The sequence below is a fragment of the Fistularia commersonii genome, chromosome 17, assembly GCF_037954325.1.
Source record: "Fistularia commersonii isolate RoL2024-O1a breed Wild chromosome 17, RoL_Fcom_v1.0, whole genome shotgun sequence".
Lineage (NCBI taxonomy): Eukaryota > Metazoa > Chordata > Actinopteri > Syngnathiformes > Fistulariidae > Fistularia > Fistularia commersonii.
This window is the reverse complement of record NC_141300.1, coordinates 5,185,241-5,208,037: the sequence shown is the minus strand read 5'-3', so window position 1 is coordinate 5,208,037 and position 22,797 is coordinate 5,185,241. Positions and strand designations below refer to the sequence as shown.

General features: G+C 39.6%; 2 protein-coding genes across 2 annotated transcripts; one reads left to right on the top strand and one right to left on the bottom strand.

Moving 5' to 3' along the window:
• The first annotated feature begins 229 nt into the window (after positions 1–229).
• amn1 (antagonist of mitotic exit network 1 homolog (S. cerevisiae)) lies at positions 230–10,623 on the top strand. The gene is made up of 4 exons (XM_086163838.1): positions 230–377; positions 5,345–9,240; positions 10,345–10,395; positions 10,475–10,623. Exons 2-4 carry the CDS (start codon positions 5,391–5,393, stop codon positions 10,603–10,605), a joined length of 4,032 nt encoding a protein of 1,343 aa, XP_086019964.1. The 5' UTR covers positions 230–377; positions 5,345–5,390; the 3' UTR covers positions 10,606–10,623.
• Positions 10,624–15,411: 4,788 nt separating this feature from the next.
• Positions 15,412–19,541, bottom strand: etfbkmt (electron transfer flavoprotein subunit beta lysine methyltransferase). The gene is made up of 3 exons (XM_086163326.1): positions 19,081–19,541; positions 18,877–19,007; positions 15,412–16,667 (listed from the first exon to the last, which is right to left on the bottom strand). The coding sequence occupies exons 1-3, from the start codon at positions 19,362–19,364 to the stop codon at positions 16,318–16,320; spliced, it is 765 nt and encodes a 254-aa protein (XP_086019452.1). The 5' UTR covers positions 19,365–19,541; the 3' UTR covers positions 15,412–16,317.
• Positions 19,542–22,797: the final 3,256 nt, after the last annotated feature.

Below are 22,797 nucleotides of genomic sequence, written 5' to 3'. Positions count from 1 at the left end.
GAATAAGAGGATTATTTTAAGAGGGTGACGATAATGTTCTATAAAGATGGAACCAAGAAATGACAAAAACAAATCAAGACCATCTTTTTTATGTCATAAACCGTCTTTTTGTCAATAGTGTGCTGCAGAAATCTCCCTCCCCTTTCGGCCTCCCCGCCTCCCCGACAGGTGACGCCACCCACGCAGAAACTCCACTCAAACGTAGAGTGCAAACGCGGTCCACGCACAACTGACCCTCAACGTAAAAGTACGGAATACACGTGTTTGTCTACACATGATCGGATTTACAACTGGATTTTTCTTTTTTATTTTGGAATATCACGAGTGTTTATGTCAAGGGGACTGGACGCCGATTTGGACACGCCGTCAAACACACGGTAAGTTGCATACATTGAATTAAAATCCCATTTTAACGCCGACAACGCTTAGTTTGAAAACTCTGTGAACTGTTTAGAATTTGAATTGTATCAGAAATTAACAATATCCCTGGCCGGACTAATAATGAAAATAATGAAAACATCAAATGCGGGCCCCAAGCACTGCTTTATTAAAAAAACATGTTAATTATCATTGTTATCATGTTCCTGTGGACGCATCATGTAGATTGATTCGATCACGGGACACAGCAAACATTGGGCCGGCAGGTTTGGGGAAATACGGATAAAGTAAAACAACATTTTTGTGGGACTCTTTGAAAAGTAGACTGAGGAAAATCCCACAGCAAAAACATATAAGCTTTATTTATTTAAAGTTTTTTTTTCAATTTCCATCCCTGAGGTTGTTGTCGTTGCTGTTGTTGTCTGCTGTCCATTTATTCGTGTATGTCTTGCTATCTTCTGTCGTTTTATTTATATTCATATTCATTTATTAACTGTTTTTTTTTTTTTTTTTTTTTTTTTTTTTTACATGATAACTGTTATGCTCCTGTGACAAAGGAATATCGCCCCCAGGGGGTCATTAAAGTTTCTTATCTTGTCTTAAACAAAAATATTAGACCTAAATTACAGGCCTATCGCTACAGTTGATTCTCAGATTTATTCTGTTTAATTTCTGTTTTTCATATTTATCCCCCATGCCTTAAAGGGGAATTAATTAAAAAAAGCATAAAGAGTTTAAAGTGAAGGTTTAAAATGGAAACTAGAAAACCTCGAAAAACGCACATTTTGTGTTATTCGTGTTATTTATTATCCTATAAAGGCTGGCTCTATAGTATGATAGTATTTGCTGAATCATGCATCATGATAATCTAAAGGTGTGTTTAAGTTTGAAGATGAAAACCTTTTGACCTGCAATCTGTAATTGTTTGATAGCTATTATCTTTGTAAAGCCTGACAAACCTACGAAATGGCAGACATATATCTTGCATAGTGTTATATCCTCTTTTGAGAACATTTGTTTGATAAACGGTGCCATATAGATTTACAGCATCGGGACTATTCGTTGTTCTTTTAAGATGCTTCACTTCTCGTTCTTGACATACTTTGTTGTCATTCTGTAGCAGGTGGGCACAGAACAAATTTTCATTTGCAATGGTATCATCTTTATAGTATCCACATATAAAGCAAAGTAAATGCACATAGGTCATGTGCAAGTTGTAGATTTACATGCATATTTACAACAGTGAACAGCAGCAATTATATGGAAGTGCAGATGAATAGCAGCAGTGAGTTGTATGCAGGAGAGAAAAATGTCACAGGAGTGAAATGTGCATTTTTAGGTATGTGAATCAATAGATAATTAATTGCACAACTATGTTAGTACTACAGTTAGTTTGGAGATAGTGCAGTTATAAGTCTGTTCATTTTAATGGCAGCAGTGTTGTTGAGTGTATAAAGTGGAAATGACAAATTTTACAGCTGTGAAATATGCATTATGCACAAAAAGATGCAATATGCGTAAATAAATATATGGATATCTGAATGTACAAATTTGCATAAAAACAGAGGCTGAACAGTGAGTACATTCAACAGTAATGGCAGTGAATATTCAATTGCAAATTATCTTTTTTTCTAAGGTAGTATTGCATTTAATGTGCTGAAATTCAAAATAGAATAAAACTCCTTTTTATTTTGGGACCCCGGCTGCCCTGGCTTCTCCCACTATGACGCCTTTTCCTGTGAGCGTTGTTTTGTTTTGGGAAAAAAAAAAATCCGGGGGAGACCCTACAGCTAAAGGCTCCTTACTCTCTGACAACACTGAAGACTAGATTGGGCAGGATGAACACTTGAAACATTCAAAGTCTTCAAACAGAGAAGAAGGTTAAAAACTCCGACTGATGGCTAGAAATTGAGGACAAACAGTGACAGGGAGACAGTGGCCAAGCCCTCCAACCAACATAAAATCATCAGCAAGATTGATGATTTCCTTCCTGATGAGCTTATTTTGCCTGTTAGTGTCAGCTGCCCAGTGTATTGCAGTGTAGAGGATGGCGTTGGACGCCGCTGTGTGATAGAACATCTACAGTATGGTTCTGCAGATGCTGAAAGACCTCCGCCTGCTGAGGCAAAGTAACTCTGACCTTTGTTACGCCCTACGTACAGACTTTGAACCGGAAACCTATTTGTTACTCAACAACCACATGTGGAATACAAAGGGGATCAAATCCTTTGTTCTAAGGACGCCCCCCCCCCCCTCACTCTGCAATAAAAGCTGCAATAAACTGATCCTCATCTGCCAGCTTACTCCAGTCCACATACCAGAGGCAAGTGATAAGAGGAGAGGCTGTCAACTACGGGGGAGGCTCATCCCAGCACTCTCACCCACTGGAGTACACCGAGGCCACCAACCAGTATATAGGCGCGCATTTGAACAGACACAGCGCTCTATTGGCTACTCTCTAATCCACAAGAGGTGGCTGTATATAGACGCATAAACATTTTGTTGTTTTCCAATTGTGCCCTTGGCGATCACCACCCGCCACCAGAACCAGGCCCTGGCAACATCCACATGAGCCTCGATTCATGTGATCCAACAGTTTTCACTCTTTGGTTTAGCTTTACCTTTTCACATTTCAATCCAGGTAATGCCATTAAGTTGCTCTTTTGTTTCAACGAACGACATCATTCGCATAACAACCCACTTTACCCCTAGTTTCTGCAGATCAACTCTTCCACTTATGCAACAAGTCACCATAATCTAAACGCCCCCCCCCCAAAAAAAAACCTTGGCAGTTATATTCCCCATAAACTCCCCATAGGTCATTAGAACTAAAGAAGCCTCTCAGATGAGGGGTGAAACATCTTGAAGTGAAGAAATTCAAGTCCAGTTGCCACAACAAGAAGATTTCGACAAGAATTCACTATGACCTGGATGACTGAGAACCTCCACAGAAAGAAAACACTGCTATTTTGCAAAGTCTGAGCCTCACATTGTGCACGCGCTGCCATCTTGATCTCCTCTCTGGTATTCCCATGCTATCGCTGTTGTTAAGTCCCTAACTCAAAGTCGTCAGTGATTTTCAAATTTTTTTCTCTGCTTCCTTCTCGTTTACCAACATCAACGCACCTCCATGTACATTTGCACAAGACATAACTGATTTTTCACCCTAGTCATTCCTTTGTACCCTCCAGCCATGATCATGTGGTCGCCTTTGGACTGTTGATAGTTTTCACCAAGACTGCCATTTTGTAGATTTTTTTGAGGCCACCGTGTTTTTTTGCAGTTACACGCACACATTTAGGGTTGTTGAAATAACTTTGTTATATTTAAAAAAGGGGAGTTTCCTGGTATTTTGTGTTAGCATATTGAGACAAGACTGTGACAGGGTCAGTGCTTGGATTTACACCGTATTCGTCTAAAATATCTTAATATTGTTAAATATTAATATTTGTAGATAAATTCCCCTTTCTTGAGGCTGTGTTCCATTATTTAGTTATTATTTGCCAGTTTTGCTGGTGGTGCCCCGAACAAAAATTATCATCACTGAGTTGATGATATTCCAATAATTTGATTAATAACTAATAATCATCATTGATTATTGTTCTTTATTACTAATAACTAATACTTGCTCTCAGAGGTGAACGTGAACCCTGTACAGCAGGATGATGGTGGTCTGAGAAGCTGATGACTTTGCTACTCTGCATGATTAGTGATGCTTCTATGCCGATCTTTGTCATGGTGTCAAGAATTAAGTAACTGTCAAAGCACTTTAAATTATGGGCTATGAACGTACTGTCTCAAAAGGCTCGCACCCTGAAGCAGCATACAAACTGCTTGAAGCAGCACAATGTCGCATTGTTATAGTATTCCTTGCAGAGAGAATTAACACTAGTGGAAAGCGAGAGTTGCAACCAATTTACCTAATCATATGAGCATGCATTGCGCTAGTAAAAACAATGTAACAAGTAAAAGAATGACTGCGCCTGTAGGTTAAAATTTGTTTTATCAATTTTGATTTTAAAGGAATAACAATTCCTAATGCTTTATTTAACATCACATTCACATACGAGACAAACATTACAACATATTTCTGCCAGTTAGTAGTCGGGATTCTTGAAGTCAGATGACCGCTCAGCTAAGTTCCTACATGCCTTCCAAAGAAAGTGACGAGAGGAGGCTCGCGTGCATGGAATACCAACAGCACCGCTGAGCGTTGTTCAAGATGATGGTGAACAAAGCCATGCCAACCGAAGTGCAGAAACAACTGGATATTGTGGTCCGACTTATGAAAATGGAGAGCATATGGAAAAAAAATGCAAAGAGAACCCAACAGACTGATGATCAAAAAGTGGACACATTTGCTGTTGACTGACTTCAAACAAATAAATAAAGATAAAGCCAAGACTCAAGACCTAGTTGTCACAGTGGAGCAGCGTCAAAAGCTACCCATCATAGAGAAGACGTTATGTCCTTATCTGGCCAACAGACCACAGTCTCAATCAGATAACTTGTTCTGTTTTTGTTCCTTTTTTCCCGGCTCTCACTTTTTTGCCCCTTTTGCCATTCTGTTCACCTGTGCAAGATGGTTACTGCCATACAGCACAGTGCAGCTATGTTTCCAAACCCCACTGTCATTAAGAGTTTGTGCTGGGACTTAAATAATGCGGTATTGAGGTACTTTTAACAATTTCAACGTATTGCCTAAATGTGTTAATATTGTTGCATCAGAAATCATCATTAATTTTCAAAATGTCGTCCAAAGAGCTTTGACCAGAGAGGGAGTTCAGGGAAACTGCAAAGACTTTCCTCTTGTTTTCATACCTGAAACAAAAGTGTGAATGCATAAATATAGAACAGAATTGATACACAATGAATTGGGTTTAGCTTAAACAGAGATGGTTTAGATTTTGTAAGATCTATGATATAGATTAATGTTATGTTGCTTTTTTTTCAATTATTCTTTCAGGCAATCTGCTACCACAGTTTATTAAGTGAATGAACTGAGCACAAAAATGAGACCTTGTTCAGTGATGACTCCACAATGCAGAGAACATGGACACTCACAAGCTACTTCTCAGCTCACCTGGAGCCATGTGATGAACTTTCAAACTGGAATTAATGTAAACCTGCATCAGGCAGAGAAGGCAGAAGTCCAATTATCGCGAAGCGCTCCTTCAACCTCTCAACTTGGTGGAAATGGCCAGATATTTCTGCTTCACCCTCACCAGGGAGCAGGAGTAAGGGATATTGATCGGCACCGCACAGCACCATGTAGACAAGTACAAAAATCATCCTTGCCACAAAATGGAAATCTAAATTCGTGGACGAGTTATGGATTAACATCTCAGAAAGATCTTCCCGGGCATGCTGCTGAGAATTTATTGTCTCAGTTTCAGTTAGATGTGTTGAATTCAAATACGACCCACAGTCAAAGAGACATGGTAACCCAGCAGAACATATCTGTGAAAAAGAGTGGCCAACAACCACCGTTCCTGCAGGATGGTAATATTGCATCACATCTCCAATGTCACAGGATGGAGAACCGCCTGCATGAAACAGTCAACCAGGAGCGTCTTGGATGCGTTTCAGGGAACGCAACAGCAGCGACCTCACTACCACCAGATTGGGGGGCTTTCACTGGAATCTCAGCATCTCCAGCTGCACATAACATGCTGAGAAAATCTAAAAATTGCCCTCAGCAAGGTTTCTATTGCTCCAATCCCCCAAAGTATCATAGTACTGAATATTCTCAGACTTTCGGAAAACACAGATTTCCATCAAACCTTTCATCTGGAAAGGAAGTCCGCCATGTCTCTAGCATGAATGCGCAAACCAATGAACAATCAACACAAATCAACAGGAACCCACCAGCCTATAGATCTACTCCAGTTCAATCCAGTTTACTTGAGAATTTTTTATCAACGATAGAAGCGCCTCATCAGAGCTCCAGGCCAAAGGGCTCGAGCATCACCCCAACAATATTTGGACGTGTAGGAAACAGAGACATTACGTTGCCTGAAATTACTAACATACTCTCAGATGGAAATAAAGTCCATAAAAATGCCAGAGGTCCAGCTCAAACGAAGAATTTTCATGAGGATCCTTCACAACAGGCTGATAAGGACCAGTTTTCTGAGTGCGTGAGTTCATTTGAACAAAAAAAAATAAACAGTCACTCATCCCCTGGGTGTCAATACCCCAAAGTTATGGCTGTTGTGCAACCTCTGTCACAAGACAGCCACAAGGTTGCCAACAATATCATAGACTGCAGGAATAAATGCACCCAAACATGTGAAGCCATGAGTAACACTGAAAAATTACACAGCCCGCTAGCTGTGGCAGACAACAAAGAGGCAGGGTATTCAAAAGAAGCATCTGATGTTTCAAAAGACGACAGCAGGATTCAGCCTGAAAACCAGCATGAGGAGAGATCCACTGAATCTCTGTCACCCGCACACCATGGTACTGTATCATCAGATTCAGTCAACCTTGAATTCAAGAGAAAGTTCAGTGCACAGGATAAAAAATTGAACCAATTTCCGAATGTCCAAGTAGACCACTGTGGTGCACAAGGTTCTCAACAGTCAGTAACCTCTGATTTATCAAAAAGCCAAGAAAGGGATAAGGCACAACGTGAAATTCCACCAGCTCCAAACACTGCTAGTATTGAACTGTCCACTATTCCAACAACGCAATGGACAGTGAAGTCATTAAAAAAATTGTTACAGTTGATGGTGAATGACACCGATGAGAAACAGTTGGAAAATTTCACACAATCAAATTGTATGCAGAAAATAATCAGCAGATATTGGGATGGTAGCACTTATAATTTGCTGAGTGTTTTGAGAAGGGGTCTGTTTAAGAATATCATTCAGGAGGTCAACAACTACTGCCAAAATGTGACTTTAGATACCGTTATTTTTTCAGATGTGAAGTACACATTTGTACATCACCTCAAAAACGTCAATGTACTCAAACATAATGATGTTTACTCAGAGCTACCCTATGTATCATCATGGCTTAATACCAATAAGCAACTTGATGACATTGATAAAGAGTTTGGCTTTCCATGGCCTTTCCCGAACCGTCTAAACTCCGAGAGTAAGCCAGAGGAAGGGGAAATGGTCGACAAAAATCCTTCGCAAATTGCAGATGATCCAATGAATGATGAATTTTCTCAGACAAACATTGAATCGCAGGAAAAGCACAGCTTTGGAATTTCAGCCAAGTCGACCAACATTGCCTCTGCCTGTACAACAGAGGGAAAACATTTTGACGACTCAAATTGTACATTTGAAATCCACGTTTTGCCCCCAGAGCAGGCCAAATTTGTCTTTGAGCAAGGTTACATGCCACAGTGTACAGAAGGAGGCACCCCAGTGAAGGTTGTGTGTGATACTGTGGAGGATGACTTGCTTGATTTAAGCAATGCCTTAAAAGTGGCGAGTGAGACCGGTAAGCCAGCAGAGCAGTTTTGCAGCTCTGCTAGTTTTAAGAAAAGTTATGTAAAGGCAACAGCAGAAAAGGCAGAACACGCAAACATTGACCAGTATGCAATCAGATTTGAAAGGAATATTCCCTCTACCACTGCAGAAGAGACAAAACCTAAAGATGGAGAAGGCATTTTAAATAACAGCTCAACATTTTGTGAGGTGAACTCCAAAGAAGTCAATCAAATTATAGATGTAACTAACAATGATATCAATGAAACTACTGACAATCATCATCGAAGCTTACAGTCGAAACAATCAAGCATAATCGTATTGGACAAAGATGACAGTAGCGAGGAAAATATTCCCAACCGGGGGCCTGACCTTAAGGGGAATACTGGACAAATTCAGCTGAAAACAAAAAAAATGGCATCAGACAGTAGTTACACAGTCACTCTGGACAGTAGCGAGGAAAATATTCCCAACTGGGGGCCTGACCTTAAGGGGAATACTGGACAAATTCAGCCGAAAACTAAAAAAATTCCATCAGACAGTAGTGACACAGTCACTCTGGACATCGCCATCTTTGCAAAAGAAGTTCAGAGTCTCCTGTCATTCCTTGATGAAGGCTCCAATCAGAAGCCCCAGACATCTCCAGGTGGTGCACAGTCGCACTTGGAAGGAGAAGAAGTCCAAACACAAGTTCATACAGTGGCAGCCTGCCAGGAAACACTTGATTGTGATGGAAAAAGGGAAAGGAAAAGAAAGCAATTGAGAAGCCACCGTACAAGGAGTCCAGTCCCAAAGAAGTCTGTAAAATGCATAGCAAAGCAAGGCACTGTGGACCTTTCAGAATGTAGAAAAATTTATGTTGACATTTGTGGTGGTAAACGTTTGGTGCCAGGTAAAAGGACCGCTGAGCTGATACTGTACGGCTCAAAACCGAAGGTATGCGCTTCAAATGTTGGCATCAGAGGGCGAAAGTCCCCTCCGCAAAGTAAATCTGCTGCAACAAAATTCAAGGGTTGTACAACAGGGGTTGTGTCTGTGTCTGTGAATGTCACTCCCGTGAAGAAAAAATCCAAGAGAAACATCATAAAAATTCAAGAGAGAATGAGCCCAAAGCTGTGCAAGAATCAAATCAAAGTCCAAGAGATTGAGCTCAGACCACGTAAGATGGGAAATAAAGATTTGTCATCGACCATGAATAAATTACTGCGCAGTAGCAAACGGAACAACAGAGACCTCAAGCCCTGGAGGAAAAAAAGCTCCGGCTCAAGTGGACTCAAACTTGGAACGCTGGATCAAACCACATCCAAACGGTTGAGTTTTGGCGAGAACGTCTCTCCCCTCAAGTTCAAAGTGTTACCGGAAACCTTCAGCTTCCGAGAGGGATCCAGTGAGAAGAAAGAATCGGCTAATAAGAGAAGAAGTAAGTGATTTGGTCAAGATCCAAACAACCTCTTTCGTGAGCCAATTTTGACCCGTAGATTTGAAAGCCCATCTTCCGTCAAACACAAAACAGTTTAATTTACTTAACTGTAAGAGTTTCATTGAACCTCCAGAGCCTCTTTCCAGGCATATCCAAAGACATGACTGCAACAGAGTTGCCAGGGGCCACGGTGAATGATAACCACATCAAAAATCAACATTTGGGCAGTGTGATTTCTCCACTAACAGTTCACAGCTCTTGGTAACATTGCTGTCTGTAATAAAATACATTCCAGATAAATAACTATAAGGTAAAGTGCTGGCGAAAAGAAAAACAAAGCTGTATCAGTTTTTTCTTTGTGCCTCAGTGGATAATACAATAGACTTATAGGGTCTTATGGTAAATATGAGGTGCAAGCTTTGTGGTGTGTATTTTTTGTAGTGTGTTATTTGTCATTTTAAGGTTCATCTTGATGGCTGTGTCATTGAATTCAGTGTGTTAAATTATGTAGTATTAACATGCTGTGCTTTTGAATTTTGTTCTGTCGTTTTATATTGCTCATGTCACAGCCCGTTTAACTAAAAAAGCCTATACAGGACATAAGCTGGATTTCTCTGTTCTCAAAATATGATAAAATGTATCATCCCTATCTCTACTCTATTCCACATCAGTATGATACTACAAATGAAGGGGGAAGTTTTTGGAAAGCAGGTAAAACCAGCAGTGGTAAAGAATATAATACGACTGGCTCGATCTGGACTGTAGGTTTTACATTGAAATAGATGGATGCAGTAGGTAAACTACTGCAGTAAACAGTAAGTTTAGTTTCTACCTGCCAGGCCTGTGGGACAGGAAATTATTTTTATTCTACGACCTATTTATTTAATATCCAAGTCCCTTATTCTTCCAGAATTCAGGTGAAGTGTATCTTGAAATACTTAGAGTAACATAGTAAACATAGTTTAATGATGCATCTCAGCCTGTCTATCATCTGTGAAGCTGTTAATCAGGCACAGTTAATCTACACATCAAAATGTTAAATCATCCTGCCGCTTTTATGTTTTAAAGAAAAAATATTTGAAATTTTGCTTTTTCTTTTGCCAGATAAGCCTGAGCCTGAATTAATGGACACTGGTGAAAGAGTCAGAAGAAGAGGTAACAAATTTAGTCCTTTTGTCCTTTAGTACAGTTGCTACATTTGTGTATGAACTTATATTAACGTGCCTCGATCCAGATACGTGGTGTCGTAATCTTCCGAAGAATGATTCACCAACCCACCTGCCGTCCACTCCCAAGAGCTCAAATCTTTTCAAGGAGTACAAGAAGAAATACCGAGAGAAGAGACATTCGCCAGTGGCTAAATAAAACCAAAGAGGACTCTGATGTTATTGTTGTTTTTCTGAGGCTTATGATGGAAACTTTTTACATACAATGTTATTTATTTACATTTGAAAATTCACATCTTACATCTTTATTCTTATATTTACCTCTTGTATTTTTATATATTGTAGATGTAAATCTTTGTACTTTTTTTTAAAAACATTTTTTAAATACATACTCTTTATTCTGTGTGCAGTATTTTGTTTGCCACTGGCAAATACGAGAACCCATTTCATTGTACATTGTACTGTGACAAATCAATTCTGTCTCATTTATCATCATTGGTTTATTTATATTTCCTTTTCAAAAAGGATTTATAGGTTACAATTTTCAACACATGCACGTTGTGCTCTTAATCATATATACATTTCCCATATTTTGTAGAGTGAAGCGAACTACAATCACAACCAAACTGACTTTTGAAAATATCTTTGGGTTGAACAGGGTTAAATCTCACTTTGCTCCACTGAAAGTCAGCAACTCATTTCCTTTTCAAGAGTGTCTGTTCTATCTGTGAACCATTAGAGCTGCACAATAATGTTTCAATTCATACCAGTTCAATTAACACAAATCATAATTTTGTCTTATTGGTTAATTTGACAGTAAATGTGAAAAAACACTGGGAAAACTGTGTCGACGAACTTGTTCATCCTTAGAAATGGCAACCAGGGAAATGAATATGTAAACTCATCGAACAAAAAACCTTGATGATCCCAGGTGTGTCATCTGGAAGGAAAGTAGATAAGGAGACTGGTGATGGAATGGGGAAATGCAGGAGTATATACAGAGAAAGTGGTTAGCAAAGAAGTGGGACACTTAGAGGACTGAAGAGAACAGACAGGAGTACAGGATGATACTTCGTAAGGTAAAGATAGATGTCGCAAAGGCAGTAAGGAGGGAGAGAATGATCTATACAATCAGCAATTTCCGTTGGGATAAATAAAGTTGTTCTTATTCTATACAGGTTGGAGAAACAGAGCTAAAGATGGAAAGGATGAATAACAGGTCCGGGTGATAAAGGATAGAGAGGGAAATGTATTGACAGATGCCAGAAGAGTGATGGGATGATTGAAAGAGTATTTTGAAGAGCTGATGAATGTTGAAAATGAAAGAGAGGCAAGGGTAGATGAGGTGACTATTGTAGACCAAAAAGTAGCAGAGATTAGTAAAAGTAAAGTGAGGAAGGCATTGAAGAGGATGAAGAGTGGAAAGGCAGTTGGTCCTGATATACCTGTTGTGTGGACGTGTCCAGGAGAGGCAGCGGTAGAGTTCCCAACTCTATTATTCAACAGGATCTTAGAGAGTGAGAAGATGCCTGAAGAATGGAGACGAAGTGTAATGGTGCCTTTTTTTTTTAGAATAAGGGGTAAATGCAGAATTACGGCAACTATAGAGGGATAAAGTTGATGAGCCATACAATGAAGTTATGGGAAAGAGTAGTGGAAAGTAGACTGAGAGCAGAAGTCAGCATTTGTGAACAGCAGTATGGCTTCATGCCCAGAAAGAGTACTACAGATGCAGTATTTGCGTTGAGAATGCTATTAGAGAAGTACAGATAAGGCCAGAGGGAGCTGCATTGTGTTTTTGTAGACCTAGAAAACGAATATGACAGGGTGCCAAGAGAGTAGCTCTGGCACTGTACGAGGAATCTGGTGTGGCAGAGATGTATGTTAGACTGGTGCAGGACATGTATGCCAGCTGTGAGAATGTGGTGTGGTGTGCTGGAGGGATAACAGAGAAGTTCCAGCTGGAGGTGGGACTCCATCAGGGATCAGCTCCGAGCCCCTTCTTGTTTGCAGTGGTGATGGACAGGCTGACAGATGAGGTTACACAGGAATCTCAATGGACCATGATATTTGCAGATGACATTGTGATCTGTAGTGAGAGCAGACAGAGTATAGATGTGTGAATGAGAGGAACTCAGGTGGAACGGTGAGGCTACAAGGAACACATGGAAAATAGATCAAATACATTTCATTAAAGGTCCGTCAATGGCTTTTAAATAAAATCAACATCCGTATTTTTTTCTTTCATCCACAGTATCAAAGTCTTTGATCGATTCTTTTGATATTGGACTTGGTAAAAAAGGCAATGACATGGAGCAACAGTATTAATTTGGTTCTGAAAAATATAAGACACTTTATGGTTTCTAAAGTAATCTATTAAGTGTTTGTCCATCCAAATCGCTCAAAAAGCCATTTGTGTTGTTGTGGAAATCTTTCCTTTTGGAGGCTTCTTTAAGAAATACGCTGAATGTCACAGAATGGTCAGAATGGTCTCATGATATTTATTTGAGGCCCCAAAAGTCTCACCAAGTACAGAGCAATCTGCAGGAGAGTACAAAGAACACACGTCAAAAGTAGGTTTTTATGCATAAAGAGGCGGCACCGTCTTTGAAGGACACAGTCAGAGGATGTCAGGTCACGGCGTTCCCAAGGTAGGAGGGGAGGCGCCATCTTGAGGGACACATTCCATCAGTCAGGAGATGCTCCTGGTCCCACGGTAGGCACAGAAAAGAAAGAACACACCATATATGGACTTGTTTACAAGGCAGACAGTTGATCAAACGGCGAACATTCCATTTTCAATATGTGTTACTGTCAATAACCGTCAATAGTTTTGAGAGGCTTCCAGAAAACCGAGCGGGATGAGAAAAGGTACACTGTGTGAAGTTTAATTTGAATCTAGATACAGTGCAGGCAAAATGAGCCACTCAAACATTTGCAAAAGATAATAAAAAACGAGTTTATTGAATCATTCTGCATTCTCAGAAGTTGGGTTTGTTTTTCGGATTTCTACCAACAGTTGTTTTCACTGGACAAAAGCAGGTGATAACAATGGGTGTGCACGTGATATATGTGACTGTTATTCTGTGGACACCCTGTTAAGAACTGATGTGGTTTATAACAAAACAACACAGAGTGAAGACACTGAACCCACAACTGCTCCCCTGGTGCTGTTCCTCAGCTGCCATCTGCAAATAGTTCATCCATGACAGGTTAAATGCAGAGGTCAAATTTAGCTGATGTTGTGCTCTATATATAACTGCATGTGAAAATAAAGGTGTTTCTTCTTCTCTGTTACAAAGCTACCTTTCACTGCTGCAGTGTTTTTGGATGCGGCTTTCTCCTGCTGTCGTAGTTTGGCTTTTCATTCTTAGACAATTTGTGTATTTTCCGGAAGGCTAACTTTAGCATAGTTAGCTTTGTGTTGGGACGTAGATTGTACACTTTGACAACCGATACTGCCTCATAACACAAAAGACATACTGCTTTTTCTCTTTGAAGCACAAACATGTATTGGCCAACCCATCTTTCTTAAAAATGGGTAACAGGTAACACGAACACGGGTAACATGAATTTTGGAAAATGTAGCTTATGGTTTGATTTATTTATTTTAAGTCAATCAGACCTTTTAAGATGTTATCGCGGGCCACATGAAATGTTGTGGCGGGCCCACTTGGCCCGCGGGCCTTGAGTTTGCCACAATATACAACACACAATAATCGTCATTGACATGAATGTCTGGTTATGACCTCTAGATGGGGGTAGTGAGCAGAATAACCCAAAGAAAATTGCAACTGCCTGTCGACATGATTTACTGAAAATTATATTAGTTTTTTAAGTCTGCCTTGACTAGATAATGGCTAGATTTTTTTTATTTGCTTGAAGTGCAAAGGTTTAAAAACAAGTCTTTGCACAAGAGCTCAAGTACTTTGTTGTAAATGTCCCCCTTATTTTGTTTCATTTATCTTATTTGATTTATCCTATATTGCTTGGCGAAGGACGGCAGCCGCAAGCCCCTGCAAGCACATTGCACATCCTACAGATCATTTTTTCCTGGAGTTTATTGTCTCATCGGCGCCGCTGGTGTTGTGGTTTCATGCAAGGTTCCTGGGAGGCGCACAGATCTTCCTCTAATTGCCTCTCCGGGACAAAGTTTCCCTGATTCTGATCAACAAGCATAATTCTGTCACAGGCTGTAGAAAGTCAAGGTGTACAACGAATATTTCTACAAACTATATTTGCGAAATGCATAAACAGAAAATACATTGATAATACAGTTTAGCAGACAACATTTTTCATCTATTTTATGTTATCATTATGCCTTCTTGTTCATGATGCTACTTTTCCACATGTGCTACCATACATGATTTGAACATAGGTGAGAGTAACAGGACATTGTTGCTGATCCGGGACTGAACATTGTAGCAACACTTCATCCCTGACACCTGGCAGATATCTGCCTGGCAGCAGCTTTCAAGTCTATGGACTCAGAATTAACTTCTGATTGCTGCTTTGTGAGATCTGCTTTGCTCCCTCAGAATGTGGTGAGGGATGGCCTGAGTGAATTTTCCTTTTCTGTTTCGGTCTTTACTTCTACGGTGTACAATCGTGTAATCCACTAGCTCGGTCATACACCCTGTTGTTTTCTTTTTTTTTGGTTTGATTTACTTATTGTTTCGTGTTCTGCACATAAAGGACGTGTTCTATTATAAGGGTCAACAGGAGGGATTGTGGAATATTGGAGTTTGTTAATCTCTGCTGGAATGTTAGGCTTTCTGTAATTGCGGTTCTCCTGCTCTTCTATGTTGTACTTTGTGTAAAACCACTGTGACAATGATGTGTCACTGGTACGACAAATTGGCTGAATGGCGATAGCCTCTCAGTTGTAATGGAACTAATGCCCTGCAGAACTGTACGTTTTTGCGGCTCCCGCTGCGGGACCGGACTTTGTTGTCCCGCTGTGTTCAGATTTTCGTTCAGGGAAAGACGTCACAATGGTCAGGAACAAATCAAGCAAGAATGGTTTATTTAACTTCAGGAAATACACTTACAGGAATTCTGGGGCGAGAGTGAATGTCACCCCACGAGGATCGTTTATACCTTTAACCCAAAAGGTCGGGTTTACTTCCTTATAAAGTCTTGTTTTTAACACTCTTGGGCACTTGGGGTGCAGGGCTGCGCAGGGCCGCATCCTGGACAAAGCCGCGGGGGCGCGTGATTGGTTACACCTAGGGGTTGTAAGTGAAGTACGGAGTAGTGCATTCCTTGATGTCACATGACGTGTCCTTGATGATAAATTTTAACACAACATACGAGACACGTTTCGTCCACGCTCATTTTGTTATCCTTGACCAACAAGTCCATATATGGTACTTCCCAGACGCTTTGTGATCGGTTTAGGTATATATATATATATATATATATATATATACACACATACATATATATATATATATACATATATATATATAGGTTTGTGGGAACAGTTCCCAGTTCAATTGATAAGGCCAGACATTAAGTAGTAGCAGAGAAAACCAATACGTCCTACTAGCTTCTAACCTGCTCAGAGAGGTCCAGTCTGTATAAGTTATTACTGATGATAGTTTCATATGGAAAAAACATACCACAAAACAAGAGGTGGAATGTCAACTAAAAACACAGAAATTCAACAAGAGTTTTTATTAATAAAGAAACCTGTCTTCACAACACTTGATTTGTCATCAAGTTCTAACAAATACTGTCAAAAAGTGGCAAAAAAAATGTGAGAAATAACCACCGTTTTCCAAAACACAAGATGTTTTAATATCCCAAAGGACCCATTGGAATCCAGAAGAATTTGTTTGGGCAGTGACAGTTTGTCTTTTCAGGCTCTACAACAAACACTAAAATGTCCGATGGATGCCTTCCCTGCTTAGAGTTGTGGGTGATAACGCCACACACTGCTGCAGATCAGGCCGTAGTTCTCTTCCCGAACGGGCGCTGGCAAGTCAAATTGGGCCATCCTGTGCAGCAGCCTGTAGATGCAGTGTTCTTCAAACTGGGCCCTCCCAGGATCTCCAATCAGGACTTGGCACTTGCTCGATCTGACACAGCGGTCCAACCAGCTGTGGAGGCTGGTGGCCAAAGCCTCGTCGTAGAACATGTCTCCCAAGAGGATCACGTCAAAGGTCTCCGGATCGGAACCGATCATGTTTTCGGTCACACAGACAGGCGCCTCGAGACCATTGAGCTCGCAGTTCATGCGAGTTGCAACGGCTGCCACTATGACGGAAAAAGGCATTTAGTACTTCAACCACATTTTCTCGATGAACACATGACACATCTTTATCCCACTCCAAAACATATAAGAGCTTTATCTCAGTGTCAATAACACGTCAGATTCAGGAAACTATTATGTTTACTGTGAAATATAACTCTACTTCTATGAATGCAAATTCAGAAAAAGCAATCTGGCCCTTCGTCATTAAACTAGAAATTAATTTTAAATATATATTGTTAATTATAAATTATAATATATTTATTTTTTCTCCAACAACCAGAATAATTTAGTCCTATTATACCATTTATTATACCTATTATACCGATAATTTGCTTGTAACGGCGGTCTAATTCTCACTTTTCAGGTAATGCCTTGCACACTTGTGGCAAATTCTTGTAAAATATATTGTACTTAAATATAGATTTTCAAGGATCTGCTTGGGAATCCTGATGTAGATTGTTGTGTCTTTTTTAAAGTCAGTTATTGCTGAATACATTTAAATGATTTTGATACAAAGAATATGCATGGGTGTCATATGTATCAACTTCAATTTGGACTGTAAGAGGTGAAGCCTTCTGCAACTCTGTAACTGAAAAGTTACAGAGGGAGTGCATAATGTGTGGAATCTTAATTTCTATGTACTTCAATATCTTGCATTTTTGTCTGACTTTTTGAGTGACAATGGATTTTCCAAGGTCAGAAGACAGCAGAGAAAACTGTGGGATGTTTCAAGAAAAGTAATCAGACATTGTCCATGGAGAGGTTTATGTTCATACGATTTGCAAGTTTCCAGATAATGAGGCCTGAGCCCTTTGGTATTTCTCTCAGAAAACAATGCTTTACCTAATTCAATGAAACAATTACAGGTGGAAAAACAGAAACTGGAATTAAACCCATTTTGTTGAGTAAGCTATGCTAATAAATCAGTATTTTTACTGAGATAGTACTGCCATCTAGTGACTTGCCAAAATGCTAGCTTTAGATGTTAGGAAAGGGGAATATAATCCAAGTAATGTAAGATTAGATGTATGATTGTTCTGTTAACTGGCTTGTTAACTACCCCTAATATTTTCATTTCATCAAAATCAGATAGATTTGTTCAATCAGTACGCTACAAATGTATATTCATGTATGACATCCATAAGAAATCTTATGGTTTCTAGACATTTGGACAACAATGTCGTACTGTTTGGAGAAACAGCAACACTAATAATGTAGGTTATTGTGTGACTGAGCTGCACAACATAAGATGCCGAGGACGCAGATGCTGTCTACCATTTGCATGTTTCAATGTAAATAAGGCATCACCATTGTACCTCCTCCATTTAAAAACAGAAAGTCTCTGCTTTATATTTTATGTGTAATATTTTATTTACTCCCTACGTGATGCCATACTTTATAACATTATTTATTCAAGACGTGTTATAGAAAAGTTTCCTTCAGGTCAAATTTCAATAAAAACAACTTTATTCAATACTGATTACATACAGAAATGACACACAGAAATCAATCAACAACAAAATGCATTTGGTCATGAACCAAACATCAGCTATAAAAAAATACCCGACAAAAAAAAAATTAAATAAATTGCCCGTGGAACAAATTAGACCGTCAGAAAACTTTTACCATGCCCATAAAATAAAAGTAATAATTATGGTGAAATCATAACTGGGCGTTGCTTCACCTGCACAAACTTCTGAATCAGACCCGGGAATTTTACTGCCCGTGGGGCACATCTGTCCTGTTTTACTTTTTTATCTGGTCTGACAAACTACTTTATTTGAATATTTTAATATGAATTTTTGATTTTTTTTTTTTTTAGAAACTCCTTATTATGTCCTTTTGTCTAATGTTGTACGGATGCTGACAAACAAAAAAATATCACTACATTTACATAATCATTAATGATTTTAAAGTTGAATAAAATGCCAAAAAAATGAAAATTGCAATTTTCATTTTGTACAATTTACATGATACCAAGTTGCCCGGCGCATAAAAATTAAATGAGAAATGTGGCCTGTCAGCCAAAATAATTGCCCTCTCTTTGTATAGGTGGAAGTCTGTCACATTCATTCGCATTTATATTTATCAAAATTGGACAAACCTGAAGGGAGGGCTGAGGAACAAAATTATGGGTTTAGATTTTTTTTTAAATTATATATATATATATATATATATATATTGTTGAGGAATAAATAAATCCGCGCTCACCGGTGTCTATGTCGTTGGCCACCACACTCGCAGCCTCACACAGCGCGGCTGCGATGGCGGAAGCTCCGCAGCCGCTGCCGAGATCCAGCACTTTCTTCCCCCGACACACCGTGGGGTTATCCAACAGATACCTGGAGGGGGCGTATGAGGATTGACACAAACTCGACATTATTTTTTTTTGTTTTGTTTTGTGCCGGGTTTTACCTTGAGAGCGCCTGCCCTCCGGGCCAGTATATGGCCCAGTACGGGTCCTCGAAGGGCCACAATTCAGGTTTTTCGGTCCAGAATCTGCAATTTGGGGTGAAAAGTCGAAGTTTGATCTCTGGTGTCAGGCTCTGCTCTCCACTAATTTCTGTGTTTTCTGCAATAAATCGTCGGATGCTTTCAGGAGAGTGACGATCGCTGAATAAAAGTTTGTTTTTCTGTAAATAGTGTTTATAAATACTGCTTATATAAGGAACGACCCTCTTGGAGTTCCGTTTTAGCATGTTGCTAATCTTTAAACCCACGAAGTGAAAGAGTGCAAGAGTGTTTGAATATTCAAAATATTCTAGTTGCTGAGAACATCTACATTTTCATTAGGAGGAAAACTCAAGAGAAAGTCGTTACGGAAAGTAACAGAAATAAACAGCCATGCAATTAATTCCTCAACGCCGTTGTCCCAGCAACACATTTCCGTGCAAGTAAAAAGCACATACGATTATAGTTCCGTGTGAAAAGTTCCTGGGTGCAATATGCTGTGTATTCAGTGTGATTGAAGGAAATTCATTCATTTCTTTTTTAGAATCCCTGACAATGGTAAGTGCAAGTAAAGCTATGTTATCAAAAAAATATTATGAAGATTCCAGATTCAAGATTCAAAGCGTTTATTGTCACATGCACGGTGTACAAACGCGTTTTCTTGTACAGTGATCTTCCTACTTTGCTGCACGCAGTGGATTTTGATATGCATGGTTGGGAAATAACGATTACGTAAACGTTATTATAAATATGAACAAGACATTTGAGTGCAAGCACGTCTGTCACGAACTGCATTAGATTCATCTAGATTAGATTCAACTTTATTGTCATTGCCCATGTACTATTACAAGGAAACGAAATGCATGAAAAGATTGAAACACAATGAAAGTAAATGATAGAGGAGAAATGAGATGAATGGTTTATGTAACAGCACAACAAACATCTCTGAGGACGTTTCAAACAAATGTCTTTCACAATTACACAAAGGATAGTAATCACCTCTCAGATATGCGTCTTATTCGTCAGTGTGGGATATTCAAAATAACATTTGGTGCTGTTTTCTTCTGTGTTAATGAAAGCGTCGCCGAATGTTATGCGGGATGTTCCCTCTGATACATACATTTCTATGGTTTATGTGGAGCTTCGGGGGTTGTAGTGCCCTAAAGCGCAGTTGGATAGTAACATATCCCTGCTCATCTTGCACATCGCAGGTACCTAATTACCGATGTAATGAATGCTGGTGTGTTTGATGGATCAAGGGTTCACAGCAGTGCAGTGTTCTGCATTTATCTGCTCGCAGGTGGGGGTCCAGAGGCTGGACGAGATCACCTTGTGGGCCATCGCGGGTACAGCTATTGGTTTCCGATGAAGGTAGAAGGGGAGTTACCGTTAGTAGTTTCCCTCCCATTACTCAAGCTTTCATGTGCTAATATACAATATGGCCTTTAAAATAGGTTTGTCTTCTGGGGTCTCGAGAATGCGATGCCTGGAATTCATGAGCCGGTGAGGAGTAATACATTTTTCTATTAAAGCATGGTAAATGGTCTCCACTTATCTCGCGCTGTATGGTAAATGGTCTCCACTTATATAGCTATCATCTCTGACGAACAACACGTCCCACCCACTGCAGGACACCATCACACTGGGCAGCTCCTTCAGCGAAAGACTGAAACATTCGAAATGTCTGAAGGAGCGGTATCACAAGTCATTACTCCCATCATTCGGCCGCTAGACCGTACAACCAGCACTGCTCTTAGTAGACAATAATATTACCTCTGCCGTATGCAGTACTACAATTGTTATCTGATGTTATGTGCAATAGCTTTTGTGCAATAACGGTTTACGCTTTGAATATGATGTCCATATCAAATATATTCTGGGCGATGATGTCCACAGGGAGTTTTATAGTCTATTTTTACAGTTACTGGAGATGTTTTTGCACATTCATAGCTGTAAAAATGTGCATTTAGAGATGGAGGTTCTTTTTCTGCACACTACAGTCACTTCAAACAATACCTTGCATGGTTGTAGAAGCTAATAGTTCTTCTTTATGCGCTAAAGTCTCTACGATCACACACACACTCAAAGGAAAAAATGTGTGCATACTCACACATGCCGAAGCTCATACTAGCTTCTTCTATCTTGACTCTTCTTGCTGGTGTTAACACTGAATTTCCCAACTGCAGGATGAGCAAAGGAATATTTTATCCTATCTTTCAAGTCTAGACTTCACATTTATCTATTCACACACACACACACACACACACACACGCACACACGCACGCACGCACGCACGCGCGCACACACACATACACACACACACACACACACACACACACGCATACACACATTTGTACACCAAGGCGTTAACCAGGCTTTCGGGAGCACCAAACGTATTTATCCCGCCTTCCCCAACCAGCTTGTTGCTTAAGCTTGTGACGTTTTACTTATGATGTCTCTGTCGCAAAAACAAGGCAATTTTATCACACCTAATTTAATCCAATGCAGGGCATTTGAAACTTTGTTTTTAAAGGTCAGTGAGCATGTCAAACATCACCCATCTGGACAATTAAACAAAATAAATATGCATTGGCATATTTTTCTTGTTTGTGTGTGTTCGTGCTGGTGAAGTATCTGAACTGCCTCGGATGTTCTTAGTTTACAGGTTCATAAATTTGTCATGTAAACATGTTCAGCGTGTACAGGACTGAAGGCCGAGGTGATAAAAAGACTACATTTATTTAATTTGGTCGAGCTCATTATTGAAATTTTGCCATTATGAGTTCAAATAGAGTTGTTCTTATTTTTTGTTCTTCCATATTCAAGTGTAGGCCAGGGACGTCAGAGATAATCTGCCTGGCCGAGACAGGCTGGTAATATATATTTATAGATATTATTTATAGATACAGCCACGGCTGCTTCAGGGAAGAGCATCTCAACTGCTGTGCATCCCTTAAGAAAGAAGAAAAGGGAAGTGGGGGTCATGCTTGGGAACTTGGCCTTGGTTAAAGAGCACACAACAAATGTCATGTTTAAAAGTCGGCGTTCTACTTCAGCATCTGAAGTAGATTTCCACTGTCTCTGAGCTCATGAAATAATCAGTCAAATGAAAGTCGAGAATCAATACTTTGCATTGAGAAAAAGAACATTGAGTGACCGCTTGGCGTCAACAACCTGATTTGGATTATTATTTTAATAATTTCACTGGACTATCTATTCAGTTCTCTTGTTCAGTTATTTTATTATCACATACGCTACTGCCAAAAAATAAAATCTAATTTACAACAAACCTAGCTTTCCTTTCCAAATTTGACATCTTTTTAATTATTAAAAAAAAAAAGATTGGTTCATTAATCTTGCCGAAACTTTGACAGATTCTCTGCACATTTAAAAGGCAGGACAATGAGCTTTGGTAGTTGAAATTATTATTAAACAGAAATTTGTATGGTAAAATGAGAGGGGACAGAGCGGACAGAGAAAAACTGCACTGCATACTGCTGAGCCGAATGAACATTTTCTCGGGCTTCGATAGTCGACATTAATTCTTGTCTCTTGTGCTGTAGAGGAGGAATTAAGAATGCCCAACTTAAAATTAAAGACAAGGGTCAAAATCTCCGCGCAACGTCTTTGACGTGGTCTGAAAAATCATATGAACGAGGACGCCTCTTCCACGATCTTTAA

Coding starts and splice junctions, on each gene's coding strand:
- amn1 (XM_086163838.1), top strand. CDS start 5,391: ATGAGACCTTGTTCAGTGATGACTCCACAATGCAGAGAACATGGACAC. Junction 9,241..10,344: donor ATCGGCTAATAAGAGAAGAA/GTAAGTGATTTG, acceptor TTCTTTTGCCAG/ATAAGCCTGAGCCTGAATTA. Junction 10,396..10,474: donor TGAAAGAGTCAGAAGAAGAG/GTAACAAATTTA, acceptor GCCTCGATCCAG/ATACGTGGTGTCGTAATCTT.
- etfbkmt (XM_086163326.1), bottom strand. CDS start 19,364: ATGCTAAAACGGAACTCCAAGAGGGTCGTTCCTTATATAAGCAGTATT. Junction 19,008..19,080: donor GGAGGGCAGGCGCTCTCAAG/GTAAAACCCGGC, acceptor CGCCCCCTCCAG/GTATCTGTTGGATAACCCCA. Junction 16,668..18,876: donor GGCCAACGACATAGACACCG/GTGAGCGCGGAT, acceptor TTTCCGTCATAG/TGGCAGCCGTTGCAACTCGC.